Consider the following 23,275-nt stretch of genomic DNA (forward strand, 5'->3'; position numbering starts at 1 on the left):
ACAACAACCCTGTGAGGTAGGTTGGGCTATGAACCTGTGAATAACCCAAAGTCACCCAGTTGGTTCAATGGTCAAGGGGGGGACTAGAACCCAGGTTGCCTGAGTCCTAGTCCCAGCTCTTAACCACTACACCACACTGGTTCTTACATGACAGCTGGATATATAACAGGGAAGACAGTCTGCTAGATACCCACTACATGGGTATATATGTTTTGTTAGCAAAGCTCCATGAGCAGAGTAACCAAAATGGAGCACCAGGTATTCATAGAGCATATACATCACAATGGAGGGGCAGATTTATTCCAAACCCTACAGATTTATTCCAAACCTTGGCTTTTTCTTCTTTTTGGTGGATTTGAGCTTGGAACCACTCTTATCAAATCTGAGCTGCTCTTTTTCTCTTTCAGTAAGTCCAGAACCCTTGTCCCAGGAGGATTGGGGGTCAGGTTAGCTATTTGGGTGCTGTGGTGTGTAGCACCTTTCTTCCCTTTGTACACTGTAGTCGAAACAGTACTTGCAAACAGTGGGGGTCAGCTCCTATGACACAGGAGCTCATAGAACAGAGAGTGCTTAGCTGGGCCATAGCTATGTGAGTGTCAGAAATCTGCCCTTGGAATGTGTCGGTACAATGACTCTTTTTGTGTTTGACTGGCATGGGAGTGTCATCATCACAACAGTCCATGCTTAACAGGTCCTGGTGGTGTTGCCTTGAGCACTGAGTGGACAACTGTCTTCTTCCCCTTGTGTTGTAGGACTGGAAATTGTGCAGACATCACAGGAACATTAACATTCTTCCCAGCATAACTGGGGTGCAAGATTGTTCAGTCCATGTCTGAATTATGTCTAGTTATTCTCTTGCATAAAAACAGTCCAGACTGAACTGTATAAATAGTAAACCAACATTGCTAGCACAATGCTTTTTAATTTAATACATTTCTCTTCAAACTCAAAACAGTTTCCATTACTTGTTAAAACGTATTAAAATATTGCACAAATCAAAGGAAATAAAATATTCAGAAAAAAGCAACAACAACAGGCAGGAAGATTAGAGCAGTCAACCCCAAACTGATACTTGCTGGATGTTTTGCACTACAACTCCATGCCTTCTCTGACAAGTGGCCTTGCTGGCTGGGCTGATGGGAGTTGAAGTCCAAATATCCAGAGGGCACCAGATTTGGGAAGACTGTACTAACAGCTCAAAGCTGTACCTTGCAGACTGTCCTAAACGTTATTGAGGAGGAAATGCTCTGCACTTTTATGGAGAATTGTTTCACAAACAGGAGGCAACAGATATAAAGTCCCTGGTTTTGGCCATAACTATTCTTACTTCATTTGGAGGAGTTATGCAAAGGGACTCCTGATTCGATAGCCAAAGTTAGCATGCACGATACTAGAGGAAGAGGCCTGCTGTGAAACAAGTTTCAAAAGACAGCACCAGTACTTCAAAATGAGCTCAGAAACATACTGGAATTCAGCATATCTGATACAGTATTGACTATATCATGCAGGAATTTGACAGGGATGGCTCTGAACGGCTCTTCGTCCTCTAATGAAACATATTAATTACTTTGACCAGCAGATGTTCTAATTGAACTCACCAACTATGAAGGCCAAAGGTCCAGGCAGACTAGACGTGGTAACCTTCAGTACAACTGGCATATTTATACAATCTTAAAGGGCTATCTCAGCACCTCAACAATATTAAGCAGCGTTCCTTACGCGCACGTTTAATATCATCAGAGTGGACAGTTGCTTGTTAACAGCCGAACCGCGTCTGCCTTTGATCCTTCGACAGACAGCTTGTCCAATCGGCATTGCCTCTGCTCGCAACACTTCCGATTCAGTCACAACAGGCACCGCCTACTTCCTCTCCCCAGGTCTAACACAGTCACGCCTTTCCTCACAAGTGCCGGTTGCATCAGCCAGGCCCGGGGTCCTTCAAGGGCTGCCCTGTCCTCGCCTGAGCCGATTCCGACCTTCGGTGAAGACACGCACCTAACCTAGAGAAGCGACGGGGTGAAATTAAATTCTTAGGTGCTTTTGACGTCTCGTGGCGCTGGGGTCGGCGCCAGGGCTAGTGCTTTGTCCTGTAGCGAGGGGTCAGGCAGAGTCGGAGGACTCCTAACTTCCTTTCGGGCAAGATGGCGGGGGATGAAGCGGGAGTGACTCTGGGGCAGCCGCACCTCTCCCGGCAGGACTTGAGTAGCTTGGTGAGAACGTGGTCTTGGGGAGGGACTGCACGTAGAGTTGGTGGGTGCGCGTAAGATAAAGGGTGCAGCATCTCAGAAAACTGAGTTAGTCTAGCCTTTGCCGGGCAGCCGAAGCGGTGGACGGCAATGGTGGAATTTACTGAGCTTCGGCCTGGCCGCTGTTTTCCGCCCCGTCTTTCTTCTTCACGCGTAATTAGGTCCAAAGTTAGAGGCTTTTTGATAGGATGAAGGCCAAACACTTTTGCAGGGAAGTGGTAGACTGAGAATCCGATGATAATGGTTGTGTCTGTAGCACGCTTTGTTGTTTCCCCCCTGCTTCCGAACAGGTTGACTTCAGTGTATGTAAGCGCGGATATTAGGCAACACGCCAAGCACCTTAAGATTCGTGTTCATGACCTTCCTGCAGCCAAAAGGGAGGAATGATATAGCCACTTTCCATATTTTGGTGTCACATGATTATCTAAACAGTGGATGTTTCCTTTTCCTTTTCCTCTTTCTTGCAATAGCATGACCAACAGGAAAGGTGATAGGAAATCATGGGGATGGGGAAGGTATAGAGACTTTAAATATATGAGGAGGTTTATTGTTGCTCTGCACATGAAACCATGCTGCTAATACTTAAACCATGCTGCTTCTTTTAGCAGAGGCAAAACAACAAGAATGACATGAAGAGAATGCTGTATGCATCAGTTGGACATGTGATTTTGATACCATTTTATTTCTGTACTGGTTGTAAAAGACTACTTAAGTGGGCTTCGTTTTTTTCAGTCTTCAGTTTCTTACTTGATTAATAGGAACTAGTGCCTTCACAATATTTGTTTCAGGACAATAATAAAAGGCCTATAAAACCCTTTGTACTGTGGGAAACAATATGGCAGAGCTGAAGAGTGTCATTTGGGTGGTAGGGCAGATGACTTACCTGCCATTTTCTTTGCAAGCCAAGTAACATAAGTGGGTATGGCCACAGAGACTTGTCACCCTGCCCCTCATCATTTTAGCCCCCCTTCCTGCTTCTTCCAGCACTAGAAGAGACACTCAGATGGCAGTGGGAGCCAGTCAAGTCCCTAGGATTTTTTCAGTGGGTAGATTGTCTATGGTAGTTTGGAATGATGAAAATCATAGCGCAATCATAGCATTCAGGATGTGGCATAGTGCAGGTGCCACATCCTGAAGGCACCTGGGGACATCTATACTAGGATACCATGTCAGGAGATTAGACTTTTTGAGAAACAGAAGGCTTAAATACAGGATCAGGAATAGTAAACTGACAGACTGTTACCCTTACTTCTGAATACTTTTATGTTTGCTGTTTTTCAAGTTTTAATTTTTGTTTATTTTTGCATTTTGGAAGCAAATAACTATTATAAACAATTGGAGCTATTTGAGCAAATATGTGTAATATGCTCCTTTGCAAGTCTATGAAAGTCACTGAGGTTCTGTTCCCTGCAGGATGTTACCAAGTTGACACCACTGTCACCAGAAGTCATCAGTAGACAAGCTACTATTAATATAGGTAAGTTATGACAAATTTAACTGAAGGCAGTTGAAAGGTAACTATTGTATGCTGCTTGATCTCAGTGAAGGCCCCTTAGAAAGTGCTGTAAGTATTCTGGTCTCCCAGATTGAAAGCCTTGATCAAAGTTAGGTGTGCTTATTGGTTTTAATAGGACATCGCTGTCACTTTGCATGTAGTCATTGTTCATTAATTAGGCCACAAATCAGAATACTAGCCTTCCTTTGCTCCATCTTAAATAATACAATGAAGTTATGTCTGTCTTGTTTACATCTGCCAATAGAGGCTTTACTGTTAAACTTCTCCAAATATATTCCTCCTGGGGATGTATACATTCATAGCAGTTTTCCCCCATTTATTTTAATTTGCCACTAAACTAATCCTCCCAACTGCCTCTTTCACAGGTTCAGTATTGCACAAATGGAGAATTCCTTTCCTGGGTTACATTGCATTCCCAGTAAATATTCTTCATTAGTTTCCCTTCTATACATACCACCTTGGTTCTTATTTTGATCTCTCTTTTTGGTGATGCCCTTTTTCTAGGCAGTGTCCAATGTAATTTGTTTCCTAGGTTGTATTTTACCTCTGTGGGCATTCCCAGGCTGCCTTTTTCTGTTTTTGGTTCACTGTGCCAGAGTTAGTCATTTGGTATGAGGCTACTATGAATAGCATAAAGGAAAAAAGAATATACCATGATGGCTCGCTAGATAATCACTTTACTCTGAATGTAACCAAGGACTAATAGATGTTTTTAATGTTTTCTCTGAAAAGGCGACCCATACGATGTCAAATTATAAGAGAGAGTTTTGTCAGCTTTGTTTGCAGTTTTGTGAGAAGTTTGCAATGTAGCCTATGAGTCTGCTGTTTTGAATATTGCACATCTAAGCTGTCTGTGGACCACCTTTGTGGAGCTTTGTATTCTAGCTTAATTTTGCTGTTCATAGTGAGATACCTCCAAGTATTGTAAACATTTTCAGAGCAGTCAGGAAAGTCAGTAATGAAATATACAAGAGTTGACCTACAGCATTCTGTAGCCTCATACTTCCAGCTTCAAGTTCCTGTGTTTTTTCCTCTATTTGGTGATGCCCTTCCTCTATTTAATGCAATGGGAGGCAAGGCTTGCTACATAGAGACTATAACTTAGAATTGGAAGAGCTGTTTTAGCAGGTTAAATAGAACATAACAACCTTGCTGAATCAGACTGAAGACCTATCTTATCCAGCATTCTGCTCACACAGTGGCCAACCAGCTGCCTATGGGAAGCCTGCAAACAGGATATAAGTGTCTGGTAATCTGTTACAAACATATTAGCCGAGCTTTGCACAAATAAATCTGTTATTGGTCTGTTACTAGTTCAGAGGCAGGAATATAGCTTGATTAACTACAATGGGTCTTAAGACAATTGGTGAAGGTTTAATCATAGAATTATAGAATAGTTAGAGTTGGAAGGGGCCAGTAAGGCCAATGGGTCTGACACCCTGAGCAGTGCAGGACTCCAAATTAAACTATGTATTTTTAGTCTGTAGAGGATTTCTGTGAAATTAACAAACCTTTGTTTTTAAAATTCAGGTACAATTGGTCATGTAGCTCATGGAAAATCAACAGTAGTTAAAGCTATTTCTGGAGTTCATACTGTCAGATTCAAAAATGAACTGGAAAGAAATATCACTATCAAGCTGGGTTATGCCAATGCTAAGGTTTGTTGCTACCATATATCTAACACCATCTAATGGGGTTTTATTTGAATCTGTTGTCTGATGCTGTATTTTTATTTTATTGTACTACTGTCCTGGGACTTTTAGTGAAGGACGGTATATAAAAGCTTTAAATAAATAATACACTGCATCTTCAGATTTGGACCATCCATTTTTGATTATTTAATATAAATGTTCATTTTTACTTTTCTTTGCAGATATACAAACTTGATGATCCAAGTTGTTCTCGACCAGAGTGTTACCGATCATGTGGTAGTAGTACACCTGATGAATTCCCTACGGATATTTCTGGGACCAAAGGAAATTTTAAATTAGTCAGGTGACATGACTAGTTCCATAGTAATACTTTAGTGTTTGTCCATACTTTTGTTTTTAACTTTTGGTGTGGGTATTTAAATATAGTTCATAGTTCAAATACCTGATTTTGATACATAGCTGTTTTCATTGGATTTATATCCACTACATGTTTACACTGCACCCTGAACAGCAGAGGTATGTGTTGAACTGCACACATGCATGCAATATGTTTGGCTCAGCTACTGTCCGAACAGGCGGGGAATGTTGGAGAAGTCTAATGGAGTTGCTTACTCCTCTATGTGCTTAAAGAGGAGAGAGATGTTATCTGATTGGCCTGTTGCTTTCTCTTATGGATTTCTGATACTCTGCCATAGCCATTTTGGGGAGATTGGTAGGATTGAGAAGTTGTCCCTAACAGTGTTCTTTGGTCAAAATCACTGGTGGATTGATTTACTTACTGCCCTGCAGCTGCCTGCAATCCAACAGTACTACTTTGGAGGAAGGAAGCTCCCCCTGCACAAGCAGAAAGAAGTTTGTGTAACTTCAGTTTTAGTCCATTCATCTCTTGACAAGGAGGTGAATGCAGAGAGTCTCATATCAACCTTTTCCATGAATGCAGAAATGGGAGTAGTACAAGTATGTGTTTCATGCCTCCAGATTTCCCTGCATGAAAGAATAACTTCAGAACTGCTTGCTCCAAAGAATGAACAGGGAATGCTGGAATTGATAAATGAGTGAAAGTCAGAAGGGACTCAATAGCTGTTCTATAATATTTTCACATTTCTCCAAATCATCTGCTATTCATTTTCAGTGGGTGCAAAGACTGAGGCACTAGGTTTGCAGCTCATAGCCTCAATCAAATATATTGCAGATACTCCTGAGTTTGTTTTATTTGGGAATTATTAAATTGATTAAAATTATTATCTTTAAAGGGTAAGCTCCACCAAATGCAGTTGGAGTTCTCCAGCTCTGCCATCTTGTATTAATTTAGAAGTAAGCAGAAAGAATATGACTGAGCATTTAAACCTGTACAGTGAAGGAACTACTATTTGAATGCTGCCATCTCTTCAAAAATAAATTAATGTGATATTCAAGTTCCTACCTGTATTTTGTACATTTGCTTTGATGGGTAGTTATTGCATGCCCTTAAACCATCATACGTTCTAATCACTTCAGCTAAATTGGCCTTCTTATAAGTAGTGCTTCTTACTTTGCCTTTCTTTTCTTGCATGGCAGGCATGTCTCTTTTGTGGATTGTCCTGGCCATGACATCTTGATGGCTACTATGTTGAATGGAGCAGCTGTCATGGATGCAGCTCTGCTGTTGATAGGTAATATAACTGTGGCAAACTGACACTTGGTATAGCCAGTGTGGTGTAGTGGTTAAGAGCATGGGACTGAGACACAAGCACTCTGGGTTCTAGACCCTGCTCAGCCATGGGGCCAGCTAGATGTCTCTAGGCCAGTCACAGACTCTCAGCTCAAACTACCTCATGGGATTTCTGTTATGGGGATGGGATTGAGAGCAGGAAGAGAAGGAGAATTATGTAAGCCATTTTTAGTTGATTGTAGGAAAATGTGGAATATAAATCTAAATGTGGAATATAAATAGCACTACAACATGTTAATAGCTGGCTAGCATTTTTGCTGTTTATAGATCCATTTCTAATATTTGCATAATACTGAGTTCTGGTAGAAAGCTACAATTCTGGAAGATATCAGTTTGTGGTTGGGGGTTGTAATTACATACATGCAACACACACTCATAAAATGCAGGTGTTTGCATGCTTATTAATTCAGTATTAATATTGACAATCAATATTATGCTTTGCCAGTGAGCTGCTGCAGCAGCTGCTGTGAAGTGGTGGTAAACCTGAGTTTTATGCCATGAAATATGTGAAACTACCCTAATTCAGATCTAGAGTAGGTGTTATGCTATTCCTACAACTAGCAGTTGTGTGATAGTTTCTTTTAATGGAAAAATGAGATCAAATTCTCATTGGAATGTGGCTTGGGGAGGAGGCTTTTATCCTTTGCTCCTCCCACAGTCCTATTTCAGATAATTGCCACTTTCCCTGCATACCTGTTGATTCCAATGCGAGCTTTCCTTCCAGGGGAAAGAGCAGGTATGCAGAGTAATCCAGAGAGGGACTGTAAAGGGCACAAAAGGCAAAATCCTCCACTCCTCTTCTGCCATGGTCCCTGCCTAGCTAAGCTCACTGCACCTGTGACATTCTTAAAATGAAATTGTTTGCCTAATGCCAGTTGCATGGTGGCGAAGAGAACTCCAGAATATCTTCTGGGATAGTAAGTTAAAAGATTTTCACATTCACACACTGAATTTCACACATTTCCTGTGCACATATAATCATAGCCATGCCCAACAGTGAACACAAAGGTGATTTGTGTTAATTAATCCAGGTTTCAAATTTGCAAAATGAGTGTGATCATGCCACTACTACAGATTGCTGTAAAGATGAATGCATTTTATGCATGTGTAGTACTGGAAAATTTTAAGAACATTAGTAGTTTTTATTAGTGGTTTAACTGCTTCCATATAAAATTATAGCACACCAGTTTATAGTAAACTGCAGCTTAAATCTGAGCAGCAGGCTTTAGAATAACTTTGCTTTCTGGTATTCTCACATGCTTGTAAACAAAGTTTGGTAGAATCTACTACATCCTCAATTAAGCAGAAATAACAGTTGAGTGAATACCATCATAAGATTTCAGAATCAGATGTTCCAATTATTCTTTTCAAGCAATTATTATCCCATAGGAAGATTAACAGAGACTAGCACAGAACCACCTTTGGTCACTTTGAATGATAACCTATGCCAGGAGGAAGATGGGGGACTGAATTGTCCCATCTGCCATCTTCCCAAACGCTCTGAGGTCTGCCTGCCTATCTGTCATCAACCTTAATTATCTTTTTGGCACCAAGTTAAAACTGTTTTCTACTGCAAGTCATTTCATTAGTTTACAGAGGATGTGCTACCTGCATTAAGAGGTCTTAACATTTATGTTATTTTAGTTTTTTATATGTGTTTTAATTCAGTTTTAAATTTTTGTATGATAACCTTTTAATGATGTTTTAATGTGGTCCATATTTTATACTGTATCTTTATGTGTTTTAAACTGCCCAGAGAGCTTTGGCTGTTGGGTGGTATAGAAATTAACTATCTTGGCCTATCAAGGAAGCTAGTCAGACTCCTGTACCCTGCTGTTTACAATCACTGTTTATTGTCTTTCCAGCTGGCAATGAGTCGTGTCCTCAGCCACAGACCTCGGAACACTTAGCTGCTATAGAAATTATGAAACTGAAACATATTTTAATTCTGCAGAATAAGATTGATTTGGTAAAAGAGAGCCAAGCCAAGGAGCAGTATGAGCAAATTCTAGCATTTGTGCAAGGTGAGTGTCCAGAACAGAATAGTTTCTGCATTTAACAGAAGCTCTTATTAGAAATCTTGAGTTATACCATTACTTGCATTTTAAAACATGGCTATATGTATTTTGAAAGGATAAGAATTCATGGTGTTCATGAAATTTTGGACTACAGTTTCCAGCATCCCTGACTATCCCTGGGTGGGCCTTTAAGATATTATGATCTAAAGCAGGGGTCTCAAACTCAACTTACCTGGGGGCAGTGGGTGAGGCTGGGCCACATCAAGTATTCCACCACTGCGGTGGTGGTGGGCCACTCATCCTGCGTCGCTCCCGGAGGCCGGCCCGGGTGCTGCCGGCACTTTGAAGGCCGCAGGGCCCCTCCCCCGTCCGTCCTGGCAATTGGCCCGCGGGCCGCGAGTTTGAGACCCCTGGTCTAAAGCATGTGGAGGGCATTAGGTGACTATTCCCTTCTTTACAATGTATATAAGTGAACATTGTAGCTCATTTCTGTATTCTGCAGATTAATGTAGGCTTTAGATCATGAATATGGGTCAGCAGTCTCATGCCCCCCAAGAACATCTGCCAGAGTCTCCTTAAACTCCCGCTGTACAACCTTTCAACTTGCCTCCCCCCCCCCCCCCCATAAGATTTTATTTTCTGGATACCTAGCGTACACATTGGTTGAATTCCAAACAAGTATTTGAGTGAATACCAGACCTTCAGCTCTCCTAGTGGGACTTTTTAAAATAATTTGGCTTTTTGGAGCAGCAACCTTCTTCCTCCCTGTTCCATAATGCAAATTGCTTTTTAAACTCTCCTACATTTAAAAGGTAATTTGTCATAAGGCTTGTGAGGCTTTTGTTCTGGAAACATAAATACAGATCCTCCTTAGACACTGGTTTCTTTCACTCTTGTGCATTCAAACATCTGGTTTCCAAGGGCTCAGACATCTGGTATTCAAAGAGTAGAACTAATTTACTCCAAATTATTCTATCCTGAGTCAATTTCTTTTTTTCTTACAGGACTCCTTTGTTTCTACAAGCTTAACACTGTGTGGGCTATTCATTTATATCTAGCTAAATCATACAAATATTGAAGAAAAGGATTTTTGTTCTTCAGTGTGGGGGCATGCATGCTTCTAACAGTTCTGCATTATTCTGTACAATGTAAAGAAACATTGGTCTTGTGATATAGCTAAAACATGTTAGATGTCATAACTGGTGTTTGTAAGCTGTTATAATACACAATTATCTGTCAAAATAGGTACAGTTGCAGAAGGAGCTCCAATTATTCCAATCTCAGCACAATTGAAATACAATATTGAAGTTGTTTGCGAGTATATCGTAAAGAAAATTCCAGTGCCCTTAAGAGACTTCACATCAGAACCAAGACTTATTGGTATGTTGGCTTGTCTGATTTTGATCATTTGTTTAGAGATTTACATACACGGGTTTACAATAGTGGGGTACAGAAACATTACAGGGGCAGAATTAAGTATCTATTTAGAATGCTATTATAAAGTTGTTTTAAGTTCATAGATTCAGTTATAGGAGATATTTTGATAAAACAAAAATTTTACATAGTTCAAATGCTTTGGTTAACTGTGAAACTTGCTTAAACTCAGGGTCTCTTTAACTTGGTAGGAAAAAATGAAATTGACCTTTTCTTTCATGATTTCAATCCAGTAGATATAACTGGATAGTTTGTGCTTATAAAATAGAACTTACCAGTTAATTATTTCATAATGTACCTGCATAGCAACTTTAGTAGCTGCATTCCCTCTGCTTGACAGCATAAACACACGCACGGGGGGGGGGGGGGGGGAGTAAATCTGGCTGCTTTCATTGGTACAATTCTCAGTTTTCATAAGGGTGCAACTTTATAGTAAGCTACAAAAGGAATTCCGTTATTTATAGAAGATACAGTACATTCTCAAGTCACAAACCAAACAGCTTTTTGGTTTACGCAGGGAAGTGCTAGCAGTGAATTGAACAGTTGATACCCATGCTATATTGCAAACTTCTTTTGCAACTCTCAACTTCAAAAAAACAGACAAGAAAAAACCCCAGTTTTTTCTGTGGCTTGGGAGCAGATATTCAGGGGGGGGAACTCTGAAATTCCTTTGGAGCTCCTAGAAATAGTGACATGATTTATTGGGTCCTTTCTTCGATCACTCTGCTTCCTTTATTATAGGCAAATGTTCATAAATGGGTAGTCTGCAAGGAACTGTGTTCTTGGATCTCCTTTTCTTACCCGAGTGTCTGCCTCTGTGATGAGTCATGCAGTACGGGTCTATCAATAAATAGTACTTTGGGAAACGGTTGCTTCGGTTTCAAAATTCTAGACCAGGGGTCTTCAAACCTTTTAACCAGGGGGCCAGTTGAAAGATGGCCGGTGCTGGGCGTGGGCTGGAAAGGTGGTGCCAGCGGGGTGCGCGGGCGGGCGAGGCAAGGCAAGGCGGCACGTGCCACAATGCAGCAGCAGGTGTGCGATGCAGCGGCTTGCTCGTTTGAAGATCGTTTTTTCCTGGAGAGTCCAAAATGATCTCATGAGTAAGCCACCGCCTCCCCACCTGGGGGGCGAGGCGTGGGTGTGACGCGTTGAAAACCTCTGAAATGGGCTGGATAAATGGCCATGGCGGGCCGGATCTGGCCCCCAGGCTGTAGTTTGAGGACCCATGTCCTAGACACACTCTTGTGAGAACAAGTAAAGCTTTTTTACCTGTACATTAATTTTTATACTTTGAATCCAAAAGTTCCCTTCCTCCTTTGGAAAGAACCTTTGGATCCCACTAGTTTTATGCAGTAAGAGTCAACAGTAAGTTGAATCTACATCCCACCAAAAACCATTGTTCAGGATTGCTAAGTCCCCTGGAACAACATGGGTGGAGCTGCAGCAAGATGAGGAAATAGAGAGCAGCAGGGCTGCCTTATGCAAGAAGTGCTTACCACTCTGGACTTAAAGCCATTGCTCAAGCTGCCTTTGACTATAAAAGTTGCACCTCTCAATTCAAGCAAATTTCTCTAATGTGTCTAGTCTTTGAAAAAAAATTGATTAGTCTGTGTAGGTTTTGAAATGTCTACATTCAGTTCAGTTATAAAGTATTTGTTTTGCATGATGTTTCCATCTGTCATATGTGCATGCACTAATGTTGATATCGAAGGTCTCTTAAAGTAACTTCTTCAGTGTGTTTCAGGCTGAATAGTGATGACTTGTAAAAAAAAAAAAAAAACCCCTAGTGTTGTGTGTGTGTTTATCACAGTAGTAAGGCACTGAATATGGTCTGATCATAAAATGTCATTGGGAAAAGGTACTTGTACAGGCATAGGCATAGATTGCATTAAAAGTGGACTTAAGATATAAGTGAGCACTATCATTTGTTTCTTTCTCAGTTATTAGATCTTTTGATGTCAACAAGCCAGGGTGTGAAGTTGATGACCTGAAGGGTGGTGTAGCTGGTGGTAGCATTCTAAAAGGTGTATTAAAGGTAATGACTATTTCTTTCCATTGCTGCCTCCCGAGATACTACTGATCTAGAAAAACACAGCCTCTCTATTTAATGATACCAGCCTCTAGTGCTGCATTTAGACCTAAGAGGTTAAAGATAATTTCCAAGGATTTGGCTATTACCTGTGAAAGCTTGGCTTTTTCCCCCTATTTGAATACTAACTTTCATAATGTATCATACATTAGAATATGTCCTTTTATTTCAAATAGTATTTGTTATATTTGAGAAAAGATTCACACTTTCTGTGAGCTAATAAACAGTCCATTAGGTTCTTGGATCTAGGCTTATGGTATTTAAAATAAAAAGGGGAAACTGAAATGTTAAGCTAATATAGTACTACTTGCCAATCTTGATGAGTTGAAATTTACCTCTAATTTTACAACTCTTATTTTTTAATAAACATGCCTACTAGGGATGAATACAAATAAAGGAAAAGTAACAGTTATCTGTTGGTCTATACCTTGGCAAATATGATGGAATTCTTAAATTCTGTGGTTTCTGAACTAGATAATTAGCATATTATCAATGTCTGTGTTTCTATTACCCATTGTATTCTGTGCTGTAAATTATAAGTTAATATTACTTGGTTTTTTGTATTATCAGTTAGTGGCACACAGTTTAGAAATGGGCATTGTATTACATAATATACCTTCATTTACCTTCATCTGTTGATAGGTAGGCCAGGAGCTTGAAGTGAGACCTGGCATTGTCTCAAAGGACAGTGAAGGAAAACTTATGTGCAAACCCATCTTCTCCAAAATTGTATCACTCTTTGCAGAACACAATGATTTGCAGTATGCTGTGCCAGGAGGCCTTATTGGTATGTTTCTATTTTCATTAATGCCCTTCCTCCCTATTTAATTTTATATTTGTAAATCAATGTATTTTTTGTATTTTTATATTTAATGGTAATTTATTATGTACTATTGTATTTCAATGTATTTTATCATGTTGTAAGTCGCCCCGAGGTTTCGGCAAGGGGCGGCATAGAAATGTTAATAATAATAATAATAATAATAATAATAATAATAATATTTAAGAGATTTAGGAGGCCACAGAAATAACACACCCATAAACAAATACCAGTTCCAACAATTTCCTCAATAATAGAGGTTTCAATACAGAATAACTCTAAGAACTGTAGAATATAATGATACTCATATACTAGAAGCGTTAAGAATGGTAAAGAGGGGAGTAAACCAATATTAGTTGCTTTGGGTTTCATCCATTCACTTAATCGTTCTGGCTGTGGCCAAATGAAGAGAAAACTTTCAATATGGCACATGGAGTGTATAGGTGAATTGAGATGGCTGGAATTTGTTCAGTGGTCATCTGGAATTCAACAGATTTATGTCATATATACAATATCACATCTTTTATGCTATTATTTTATGCCACTATAATGCATAAAATAGCATAAAATAATAAAATTAAGAGGAGTTAAGTAGTTTAATCAGCATGGCAACATTTGGGAAAATCAGAGTTGCCTAACTCTCATGAGCCGCAAGAGGAGGAGTGACTGGGTAGGGTAGGGTAGGGTGAGAGTCTGTGACTTGCCCAAAGTCATGCAGTAAGTAAGCTTCACGGACAAGTGGGAAATAGAACCCAGCTTTTCCAAATTTCAGTCCAACAGTAAGCCATACCAGTTCTCCTAACCTAATAACTGATGAATATTAGATAACCTAATAACTAAGACAGCCTTGTCACAGTTATCTGTGCCCTAGTAACCTCATGCTTGGATTACTGTAGTGCATTGTACATGAGGCTTCCTTTGACAACAGTTCAGAAACTTCAGTTGGTTCAGATCAGGGCAGTGCAGCTGATATCGAGGTCTGGCCCATGAAACCATATCATGCCAGTGGTCCAGCAGCTACCTGGCTGCCTGTTGAAGTCTATGTCCAATTCAAAGTGCTGATGCTAACATACAAGGCCCGAAATGGCTCAGGGACAGGATAACTGAAGGAATGCTTTTCTCCCTATGTTCCTGTGCGGTCCTTAAGATCTTTTACAGAGGATCTTCAAGAACCACCCCCAAGGAAGTAAGGTGGAGGGAGGATAGTCAGGAGAAGGGCCTTCTCTGTGGCTGCACCCCACCTCTGGAGCATTCTCCTCAAGGAGGTGAACCTGGTAGTCACTGTTTTCCTTCCAGTGCCAGATGAAGACCATTTTATTCACCAGATGTTTAATAGATTGACTTGAATATTGCTTTTATGTGCACTATTTTATGCCATGTATCAATTTAATCACCAGGAGTTGTCAAGGTGTTTTATTTGGTTTTAGTTGAATGTATTGTTTGTAGCACTTTTATTTTTGTTATATGTTCTTATATGTCCGATAGGCTATGGGGCAGTATACAAATGTAACAAATGAAAGAACACATATATAAATAATAGGTTACCAATGGATTAATTTATAGTATCTGCATAAAAATGTTACACAGCAATCTCCTGTTTGTTGATTGAGATCGATTCTGTCTTAATAGCACTAATTTATGTAATCTGATGCATGGAAATGTGTTGCATGTTTTAAATTTACTGAGAAGCATTTTCTTGTTAGGCGTCGGTACCAAGATTGATCCAACTTTGTGCCGTGCTGATCGAATGGTGGGTCAGGTTCTTGGTGCAGTTGGGGCACTTCCTGAAATATTCACAGAACTTGAAATTTCCTACTTCTTGTTGAGGCGACTACTAGGTGTCCGCACTGAAGGAGACAAGAAAGCTGCAAAGGTTAGGCACTTTCCATGTACAGTTGGTGGGGAAAATTACACTTCTTTTTATCATTGGCATTTGAAGATGATGCTTCTGTACCTCCAGTGATAAAAGTTGAATCTAACTTTGAGCTTCTTTGCTATTTATTTCAGGTGCAAAAACTATCCAAAAATGAAGTTCTAATGGTAAACATAGGATCACTATCTACTGGGGGACGGGTCAGTGCTGTGAAAGCTGATCTGGGCAAAATAGTGCTAACGAATCCTGTGTGCACTGAAGTTGGAGAAAAAATTGCTCTTAGTCGAAGAGTTGAAAAACATTGGCGGTAAGTTGGTTTGAAATGTCAAATCAACATGATGGATAACTTGCACTGTATGTTCTCTTACTATGCTTTTGATTTGCTTAAAATGCAAGTCTATGGCAGGGAACATGAAATTAAGTTTTTAGAGTAAATCCTAGTCTACAGGGTGGGAAGAGGCACTTAGATATCAGCTTGCTTACTACAAGCTGAGCAGTAAAACCAACCTCAGCAGAATGTATACATCAAGGACAACTATTTCTTCCTGTAGATTTTGAAGACTGAAACCTGGAAAGTCAGTCAGCTTCTTAGAAACAGTCTGAACAGTGAAAGAAAATATCAGATAATTCCCTGTATTCTGTGTGAAGGAAAGCACAAGTTATAGAAATAACTTATAATTTCCATGAGCATTTTCCATGAGCATTTTTCTCTATTCTCACTGCTGTCCTTCCTAAGTTTCCAAGAACAGTATTAGGCATCACAAGCGGAACCTGCAACACAATATTGCAGTGTAGAGGGTGCACTCTATTCTAGAAGACTGTATTATATATCCACATTCAAATAGTTTTCCACTTCTTCTACCCTCCCAGCTGTCTCAGATTATTTTGTAACTGAGCCTACTCAGTTCTTATTGGGTTCTTTTGGAGATTTCTGAACTGAGTTCTAAATATTTTTATACTTTCGCATACCTTTGTTTTCTCAAAACTTCTTGACAGTTTCCTCCTTTTGCATATATGGTCTGTTTTGGCTACCTAAAGACCAACACTTGCTAAAATCTGCTATTAGTAGAAATAGTAATAGGAATGGCAAGATGTAGGGAAGCCTCAAATATTGTAATGTAGAATAATACTGGGATTTCATATACCAAACTTCTAGTATCATTCATTATTTGTAAAGAAACCAAGCTATAAATTAACTTTCTACTATGTACTATTTTATTCTAGTACTTTTAAATGCAGCTTTTAATTATTTGAAATTTGTTTTTTCCTGTTTTGCAGTTTAATTGGCTGGGGACAGATTAGAAGAGGAGTGACAATCAAACCTACAGTGGATGATGACTGAAGAGCAGAAATTAGTGCTTTACTTTGTAAAAGGTTAAATGTGTTTACATTCACTTTGTTGCAGACAATATCCATGAAATATCAGAAATCAAACCTCTTACTAAAACTCTAGTCTGTGTCTGCAATAAACATAAATACAAATTGGCAAAAGGTGGGTACTAAACCCACAATTTTAGCAAAACTAAATTTGTATCCTGTTTGTCAGTTTGTCTAAGACTCTACTTGGGGCTGGATTATCTAATTTTAAACAATATGACTCAATATCCCATAATCTGTTTTGAAATTTAAAAAATGCTTATTTTTTCATTTAATTCTTGAAAGTCCTTGAGTAGCAAACAGCTGAAACAATTGTCAATGAAAGAACTTCAAAAAGAAAATAAACTCCTTTGAAGACCAGTTCCCATTCTTGCCCTATACCTTGTTTTGTGTAGCCTTCAGCTTTCTAACAAACATTTCCATTTTTCAAATCACTATACTTTAATTATATTCAAAATTAGATTGATAATAGTCACTGATCTTCCTTGCTTTACAAAAAATGTTCCTAAATTATGGAAGGGATATAACATACTTGGGAGTGGGGAAGGTATCATGAAACTCCGGATGTACTGTAAAATGCTATAATGGTCAAACTACAAAAAATGGTGGTTCTTTAAAAATCAGAGACAAAATACTAATCCTACACGTTTTTTTTAGATCCAATGAATAGGTAAATGTGATCTATATGCATTTCACTTGGAAGTGAAATTGTAACCCATTTACAGGATACTTTTAAACATCAATCTTCCATGATTCATCCCAGCTGAGAGAGCTTGTAAATACTGAGTTCACCTAGGAAATGTTGGTATGGATAGAACTTAAAACATGTATAAAAATTATATAACTCAACAATCTGGTTCTATATTGTAAAGCAAGTGTTAAGAGGCAAAAAATTCCTTGAAAGAATGGATGCTCTGTGATCAGAACCTGTGTGGACAACAGGAATAAGAGGAAGACAGATGACAGGACAAATACATTCTAACTGATCCCTGTTTAAAGGAAGAAATACCTCCAGGATTTGGAATGTTTATTATAGGAAAGAACTATTATGGGAAAGAACTATGCATGTCCTGTGTGCAGGGCATTTTGACACCTTTCTCTGTTCAGGAAAGGTAAAGGAAGATAGGACAATTTGAGAAGGGAAGCAGCAGCAGCACTCCATCCCTTAGAGTTCCACTTTAATTCATTTAGCATGATACACCCTTAGATAGAAAAAAGGCCTACAATTCCTGCCCTTGATTATAATACATTAGCTAGACATTTCCATTTCAGAGAAAAAACTTCACTAAATGTGGGATATCTGCATAATTTGAAAGGCAGCTGAGGTATACATGGGAATTAAAAGTTCTTGCCAAAAAGCAAACAGGAAATAATGAGATTTTTAATTGTGATATACGAGAGCTGGTTTGCTGGTTAGAAGTAGCAGACTTGTGGACCTAGAGTCTAAAGAGTCTAGTCTCCACTCAGCCATGAAGCTCTTTAGATGGCTTTGGGCCAATCATTCACTCTCAACCTTACATACCTCATAGTGTGACTAGTGTGACGATAAAATGGAGCTATGTAAGCTGCCTTGGGTTTCTCACAAAATGACAAAAGCAAGATATAAGTGTAATGTAAATGATAATCTTTAGGAATAGATGACCTCATATTACTTTCAAAGGTTTAATTAGGGAGTAACTTCCACTGAATTAAGTGGAGGTTACTTCTGAGTAGACATGAGTAGAACTGTATTTCCATAGAAACATTGCTAGGAAGACAGGAAAGATACTTACAGCTTTTGAATTACTTGGTTAGCATTTTAACATTACTGTAGGCAATTCAGAGAAACTTACACTCCCTTCATTGACGTTTGAAATGTACCAGTTCCTGTTTAAATTGGTACCATATGTCATAGTCTTGGGCAGTATGAGAAGCTTATGGAGCAGGTATGATACTGGATTATCAAAATCCTTTTTTGTGAGTAAAATGATCTGAAGCACTGTTTCCTTTTGTCTCCAAGGAACCCACACTGCAATAACAACCTTAACTACTGAGACTGCTCTTGAAAAATGTTTGGATGTTTTAAATAATGCAAAGCACAGCTACCCAGATTCTAACTTGTGTGACCAAGTGGAATCACACAAGCTGTTTCTGGGGCTAATTCAAACCTTTTTGCTTACCTTTTAAAATCTTAAATGGCCTGGAGTCCAAATGCCAACCTGTCCATGCATTAAGATCTTTAGCTGGGGCTCTTAGTGTTCCCTCACCATGGAAAGTAAACAAGCAAGCAACAAAAAGGGAGAGTTTTCTGTGGTGGTGCCATTTTCATCCTTTTAAACGTCTATATTGCATAACATAATGGCTGTGTTCACATGACATTAAGCGAGGTCGTGAGATACTTATGGCATGTGATGTCACCTTCAATCCTGGGTTCAGACATGCATCTCCATCTTCCTCTGAATGGCAGCTAGTATCCCATATACATCTGTGGCTCAGAATTAATCCCAGGGTGAACCACTTCTGCCTCACTTGCCTTTCACTCAATGGTTTACATGCTTCTCTAGGCAAGGCAGCAGCCTGCTGCTCCTAGGTGGGTTTCTTTTTTAGCTGCTCAGCAAAGCAACTTGCTAGAGTAGCACAGTTGCTCCAGAGTAGCACTGTAGGTGTGCTCCCCACTCCTGCCACATGCCACGTCAGTGTACAAGCATGCACACATCTCTTCCCCTGTACATGTCTACACATGATACAGGATTTGTGCAAGGTGCCAGCAGCTTATCCCCTCCCTGCCACAACCAGATGCACAGAGGGTATCAAATCAGGCATCTGTGCCAGAGATAGAGGGAACACACCTTGTTCGGCAGACTTTATTGAGGGTGCCTACTGGGCATCAGTTTGGGGAAATGTTGGTAGGTTGTCAGGACAGGGTTAGTCCCACAAGTATGTGGGGGTGGGGCACTGTGGCTTATGGAAAGACCCAGAGATTGTGGGGGCAGAGGGTGGGAGACACAGGTTCCTTGGGATTCTCACACTGTTGGCAAACTCCCACAAACTGCCCATGTGCTCCTTGAATGCAGGACAGTCTCCACATGAGACCACTGGCTCTGGGAATGGTACAAACACAGTGCCACTTCAGAGCACTGCTCCTGCAAAGCACAAGTGACCAGGCTGGAGTGCCAAGCATGGCTGTCTTTTTGCAGTCACTGCTGCTGGAGGCAGCACAGTTCTATGCCCTGCTGCCAGCAAGTTCCCATCACCATGGCAGGACACTGGAATGTCATACACTACCACTGCAGAAAGGGTGCAGTCAATCACTGCACTGCCGCTGGCAACTCAGCAGAGAAAATTTTGGAGAGCGATGAGTACAGAAGTTGCTGCAGCTATGGCCACTCTTGCTGCCAAAGTCTATGGCAAAAGCCACACAAACATGGCAACTATATTCATACATAAAATCAAGCAAAGATGAGGTGTGGACACCTTAAAAACCCATTGGTTCTCTATGTGGGTTCATGAAAACCAAATATATCATGCTGGGTTCACATATAGCAGCAAGCCACACCTATGTAGTTTCCAGCTGACTTGTTATATGTGAACTCACCCAGGGAAACTAGCAAGTGGTAAGCAGTTAATGGAAAACTCTTCCCATAGAAATATGGTGCCAATAGTACAATCCTTCCAGTGCCAGGATAAAATGTTATTTGCTCAGGATTTTAAAGGTTTGTTATATGGTTGGTCTGCTCTGCTCTTTAAGTTGCCACTAAAATATTTAGGTTTTGCTTTTTTCTTGATATGATTAGTTTTAGTCACACCCTGTTCTGGTATCATTAAGAACTGAAATGTTTTAAAATGCTTTAATTAAATGTGCACCTTGCACCATGTGTGTGTATGTACACTCACCTACATAATAGGCAGTATGTCTACACAAAAGCAGTGTTTTTTGGTCACGTATATAAGATTAAGTTTATTTTCTGTATTTTTGTGTAGTGGGTTCACATTTAGACCCTGCGAGTGTTCTCACTGCTATATAATCCTCATGTGTGCTATTATTTTTGAATAGCATCTAATGAAATTGTTAGTAGCATACCCCAAAACAATTTCACCTTCTAGTAAAGCCTCCCTTAACTAGTGTCCTCTGACCTCTCCAAGCAGTGAAACTAGCTAAGGTGATCGTTAGTCCAGGGCAAACAAAAGATACTTTAGGTTTTCAGAATATTTTAAGGCTAGCAAATTTTTTGTCTTTGACTTATACTAACTGGTTAATCTGATGCAATATATTTTCACTTACTGTATTCTTTGCAACCAAAATGGCTAGAAATCTGCCAAAATTTATTTGACAGGAAGATAAGGTAAGCAGCCCTTTCTGGCTTCAGCTACTGTTTGAAAGGCAGAAATTTAACAGGGCATATTTCCTATCACCATCTCCATACCTTGAAAATATTGTTAAATTTCCACTTGTCAGGTACCAAATAAAACCGTTCCTCCTTAGGACCTGTAGTTAACATCTACAAAACAAATGCATTAGTAATACATTCTAGTACCAATCAAATAATATATACAAGTCACATAGGAGCTAAAAGTACTACAATTCAAATGCAGTGCGTGTGTGAGAGTGTGCCCATTTCGGTCCAGATTAAAGTTGTCTCTTTATGGAGTAGGGATTATTCCAATGTACTGCTTACCTTATTGAACCAAAAGCCTTGCTCCCTATGCACCTAACAATGTCAGCCACTGCATCCTGTTCTTGAAGTTTAACTGTAACAAGCTACTCATATGAACAAGGCGCTATGGCTGACTCCCACAAGACAATCTTGTTGTGCATCCTTAGACAGTGTGCAATCCAGCATGTGCAGGACTTCCCTATTAAAACTACACTGATATTTGTTTCTTCAAGTTTTCTTACCACCATAATGAAGTCTATGGGACTGTGTTAGTATCATGCCTGTACACAACCTGTTAAATTCAGTAATAGGCTAGAGATGTATCTTCCACTTACACAAGGCATATGCTCTTAACCAAGCATGGCGACTGGTGGCCTACAGCACAAAAACATGTTTGAGGTAATACCATCTAGCTGCTGGCAATCCTATCACATGTTACTGTTGGCAGTAATAACTTTGCATGTATGCCTTTGAATGTTTGAATCGTCTCTGTAACAGAATGTATTGCCACACATAATAAATCCATTTAATTTAATAGATTTCTATACCACTTTTCAGGTATGAACCCCTTTGGTTAAAATTGCAAACATAAAATCACAAAAAATACAAAATATAAAACAGTAGCTGCTGAGATTAAAAATGCCAAATCAGTATCATATGCAACACACATTGTCATGAAACTGGGCAAATGGAATGTGCTCACCTGGCACTGAAGACAACACTGCCAGCATCAGACAATAGTTTGGAATAATTTATGAATCAAATGCTGGGATAAAACCCTATACTGGGTTACTCCATGTCATCTCTGGGCAGGGAGACCAAAAGGAGGACCTCTGAGAAGTTCAACTGGGCAGATTCTCAACAAAGATAATTAAAAGAACCTGTTTCCAAGATCTGTAGGACTTAAGAAGTTACAGCAAGCACTCCTAAATTTTGTTTTTGAAAGACAGAATATAAAAGCAGTTTTGTTTAATGGTTATCACACAGCACTTAGGTTTATTGTGGTGTCAAAAGAATTTAAGAGTAGGCGTCTGATCAGCCCAAAAGGTCTAAATTGTTTGGAATAAAAGCCATCCAAGATGCTTCTCAAAAGTCCACAGCAAATATGAAATCAAGCCCTTCATCAGCTCTGAACTTGGAAGATTCCAAGCAGCCATTATCGGTAATATCCCTGCACAAATTTAATTGCCATTCGAAGACAACTACAATCCTAGTCATCACCACATCTGGTGGTAGCAAATTTTATAAATTACAGTGTGAAGGAAGTACTTTCTTTTCAAAGGAGAGTACTTGTCATTATTACAAAATTTGTATACCATCTTACAGCATCATACTAAAACATAAATATCTCTATAACATTCATAACTGTACATGCATTCAGTATTGGGAGTGTTAAATATTCCATATTTACAGCGTACTTCAGTCTTCTTTACTGAAGCCGATGGAGGGGGTGCTTCCACACTAGGCCAAGCATACATACTGTTACAATGGGGAGCGAGGGGGGGGAAACCACGAAAAGGAATATTTTAATTCAAAAATGTCATAATAGGGTACCTCTTATTTTCACTTTCAAAAAGGCATTGGGCAGATTTAAATTCCACGATCGAGGGGACTGTATTGAAAATCGGGAGGCGGGGGTGCCCCGGGCAGTGCCTGTGGAAAAGCCACCCCAAAACGTTGGGGATTTTCCAGGCCTAAATAATTCTCCGCTCCGCGGCACCGAGTTGAGCAAGTCTGAGCCCGGAGCGGAATTTTACGGCCGAGCTGGAACGGAGGCGGCGGCAGGAGCGGCAGCTGCAGCGGGAGGGGCTGGCACAGACCCACTGCTCTTCCACTTCATCCTGTCCCCGGCCCGGTTCCTTCTCCTCCGCCCGGCCCGGCCCGGCCCGGCCCGGCCCGACCCGC

General features: G+C 39.9%; 1 protein-coding gene and 1 long non-coding RNA gene across 2 annotated transcripts; one reads left to right on the forward strand and one right to left on the reverse strand.

Annotated features, from left to right (window-relative positions):
- The first annotated feature begins 2,056 nt into the window (after positions 1-2,056).
- EIF2S3 (eukaryotic translation initiation factor 2 subunit gamma) lies at positions 2,057-17,096 on the forward strand. The gene is made up of 12 exons (XM_044441516.1): positions 2,057-2,210; positions 3,660-3,723; positions 5,293-5,420; positions 5,636-5,757; positions 6,972-7,066; positions 8,991-9,149; positions 10,389-10,523; positions 12,518-12,612; positions 13,309-13,453; positions 15,190-15,359; positions 15,494-15,666; positions 16,638-17,096. The coding sequence occupies exons 1-12, from the start codon at positions 2,142-2,144 to the stop codon at positions 16,699-16,701; spliced, it is 1,419 nt and encodes a 472-aa protein (XP_044297451.1). The 5' UTR covers positions 2,057-2,141; the 3' UTR covers positions 16,702-17,096.
- On the reverse strand, positions 16,981-23,265 carry LOC123029044. Its single transcript, XR_006415830.1, has 2 exons — positions 22,074-23,265; positions 16,981-21,214 (listed from the first exon to the last, which is right to left on the reverse strand). It is a non-coding gene; the product is annotated as an uncharacterized LOC123029044 (long non-coding RNA).
- Positions 23,266-23,275: the final 10 nt, after the last annotated feature.

Source organism: Varanus komodoensis, unplaced genomic scaffold, assembly GCF_004798865.1.
Source record: "Varanus komodoensis strain SLA01 unplaced genomic scaffold, ASM479886v1 scaffold4, whole genome shotgun sequence".
Classification (NCBI taxonomy): domain Eukaryota; kingdom Metazoa; phylum Chordata; class Lepidosauria; order Squamata; family Varanidae; genus Varanus; species Varanus komodoensis.

What these genes read in the sequence shown, in the direction of transcription:
- EIF2S3 (XM_044441516.1), top strand. Translation starts at nt 2,142, where the DNA reads ATGGCGGGGGATGAAGCGGGAGTGACTCTGGGGCAGCCGCACCTCTCC. An exon ending in TGGGTTATGCCAATGCTAAG is followed by an intron (nt 5,421 to 5,635) that starts GTTTGTTGCTAC and finishes TTTTCTTTGCAG; the next exon opens with ATATACAAACTTGATGATCC. An exon ending in AATTCTAGCATTTGTGCAAG is followed by an intron (nt 9,150 to 10,388) that starts GTGAGTGTCCAG and finishes CTGTCAAAATAG; the next exon opens with GTACAGTTGCAGAAGGAGCT.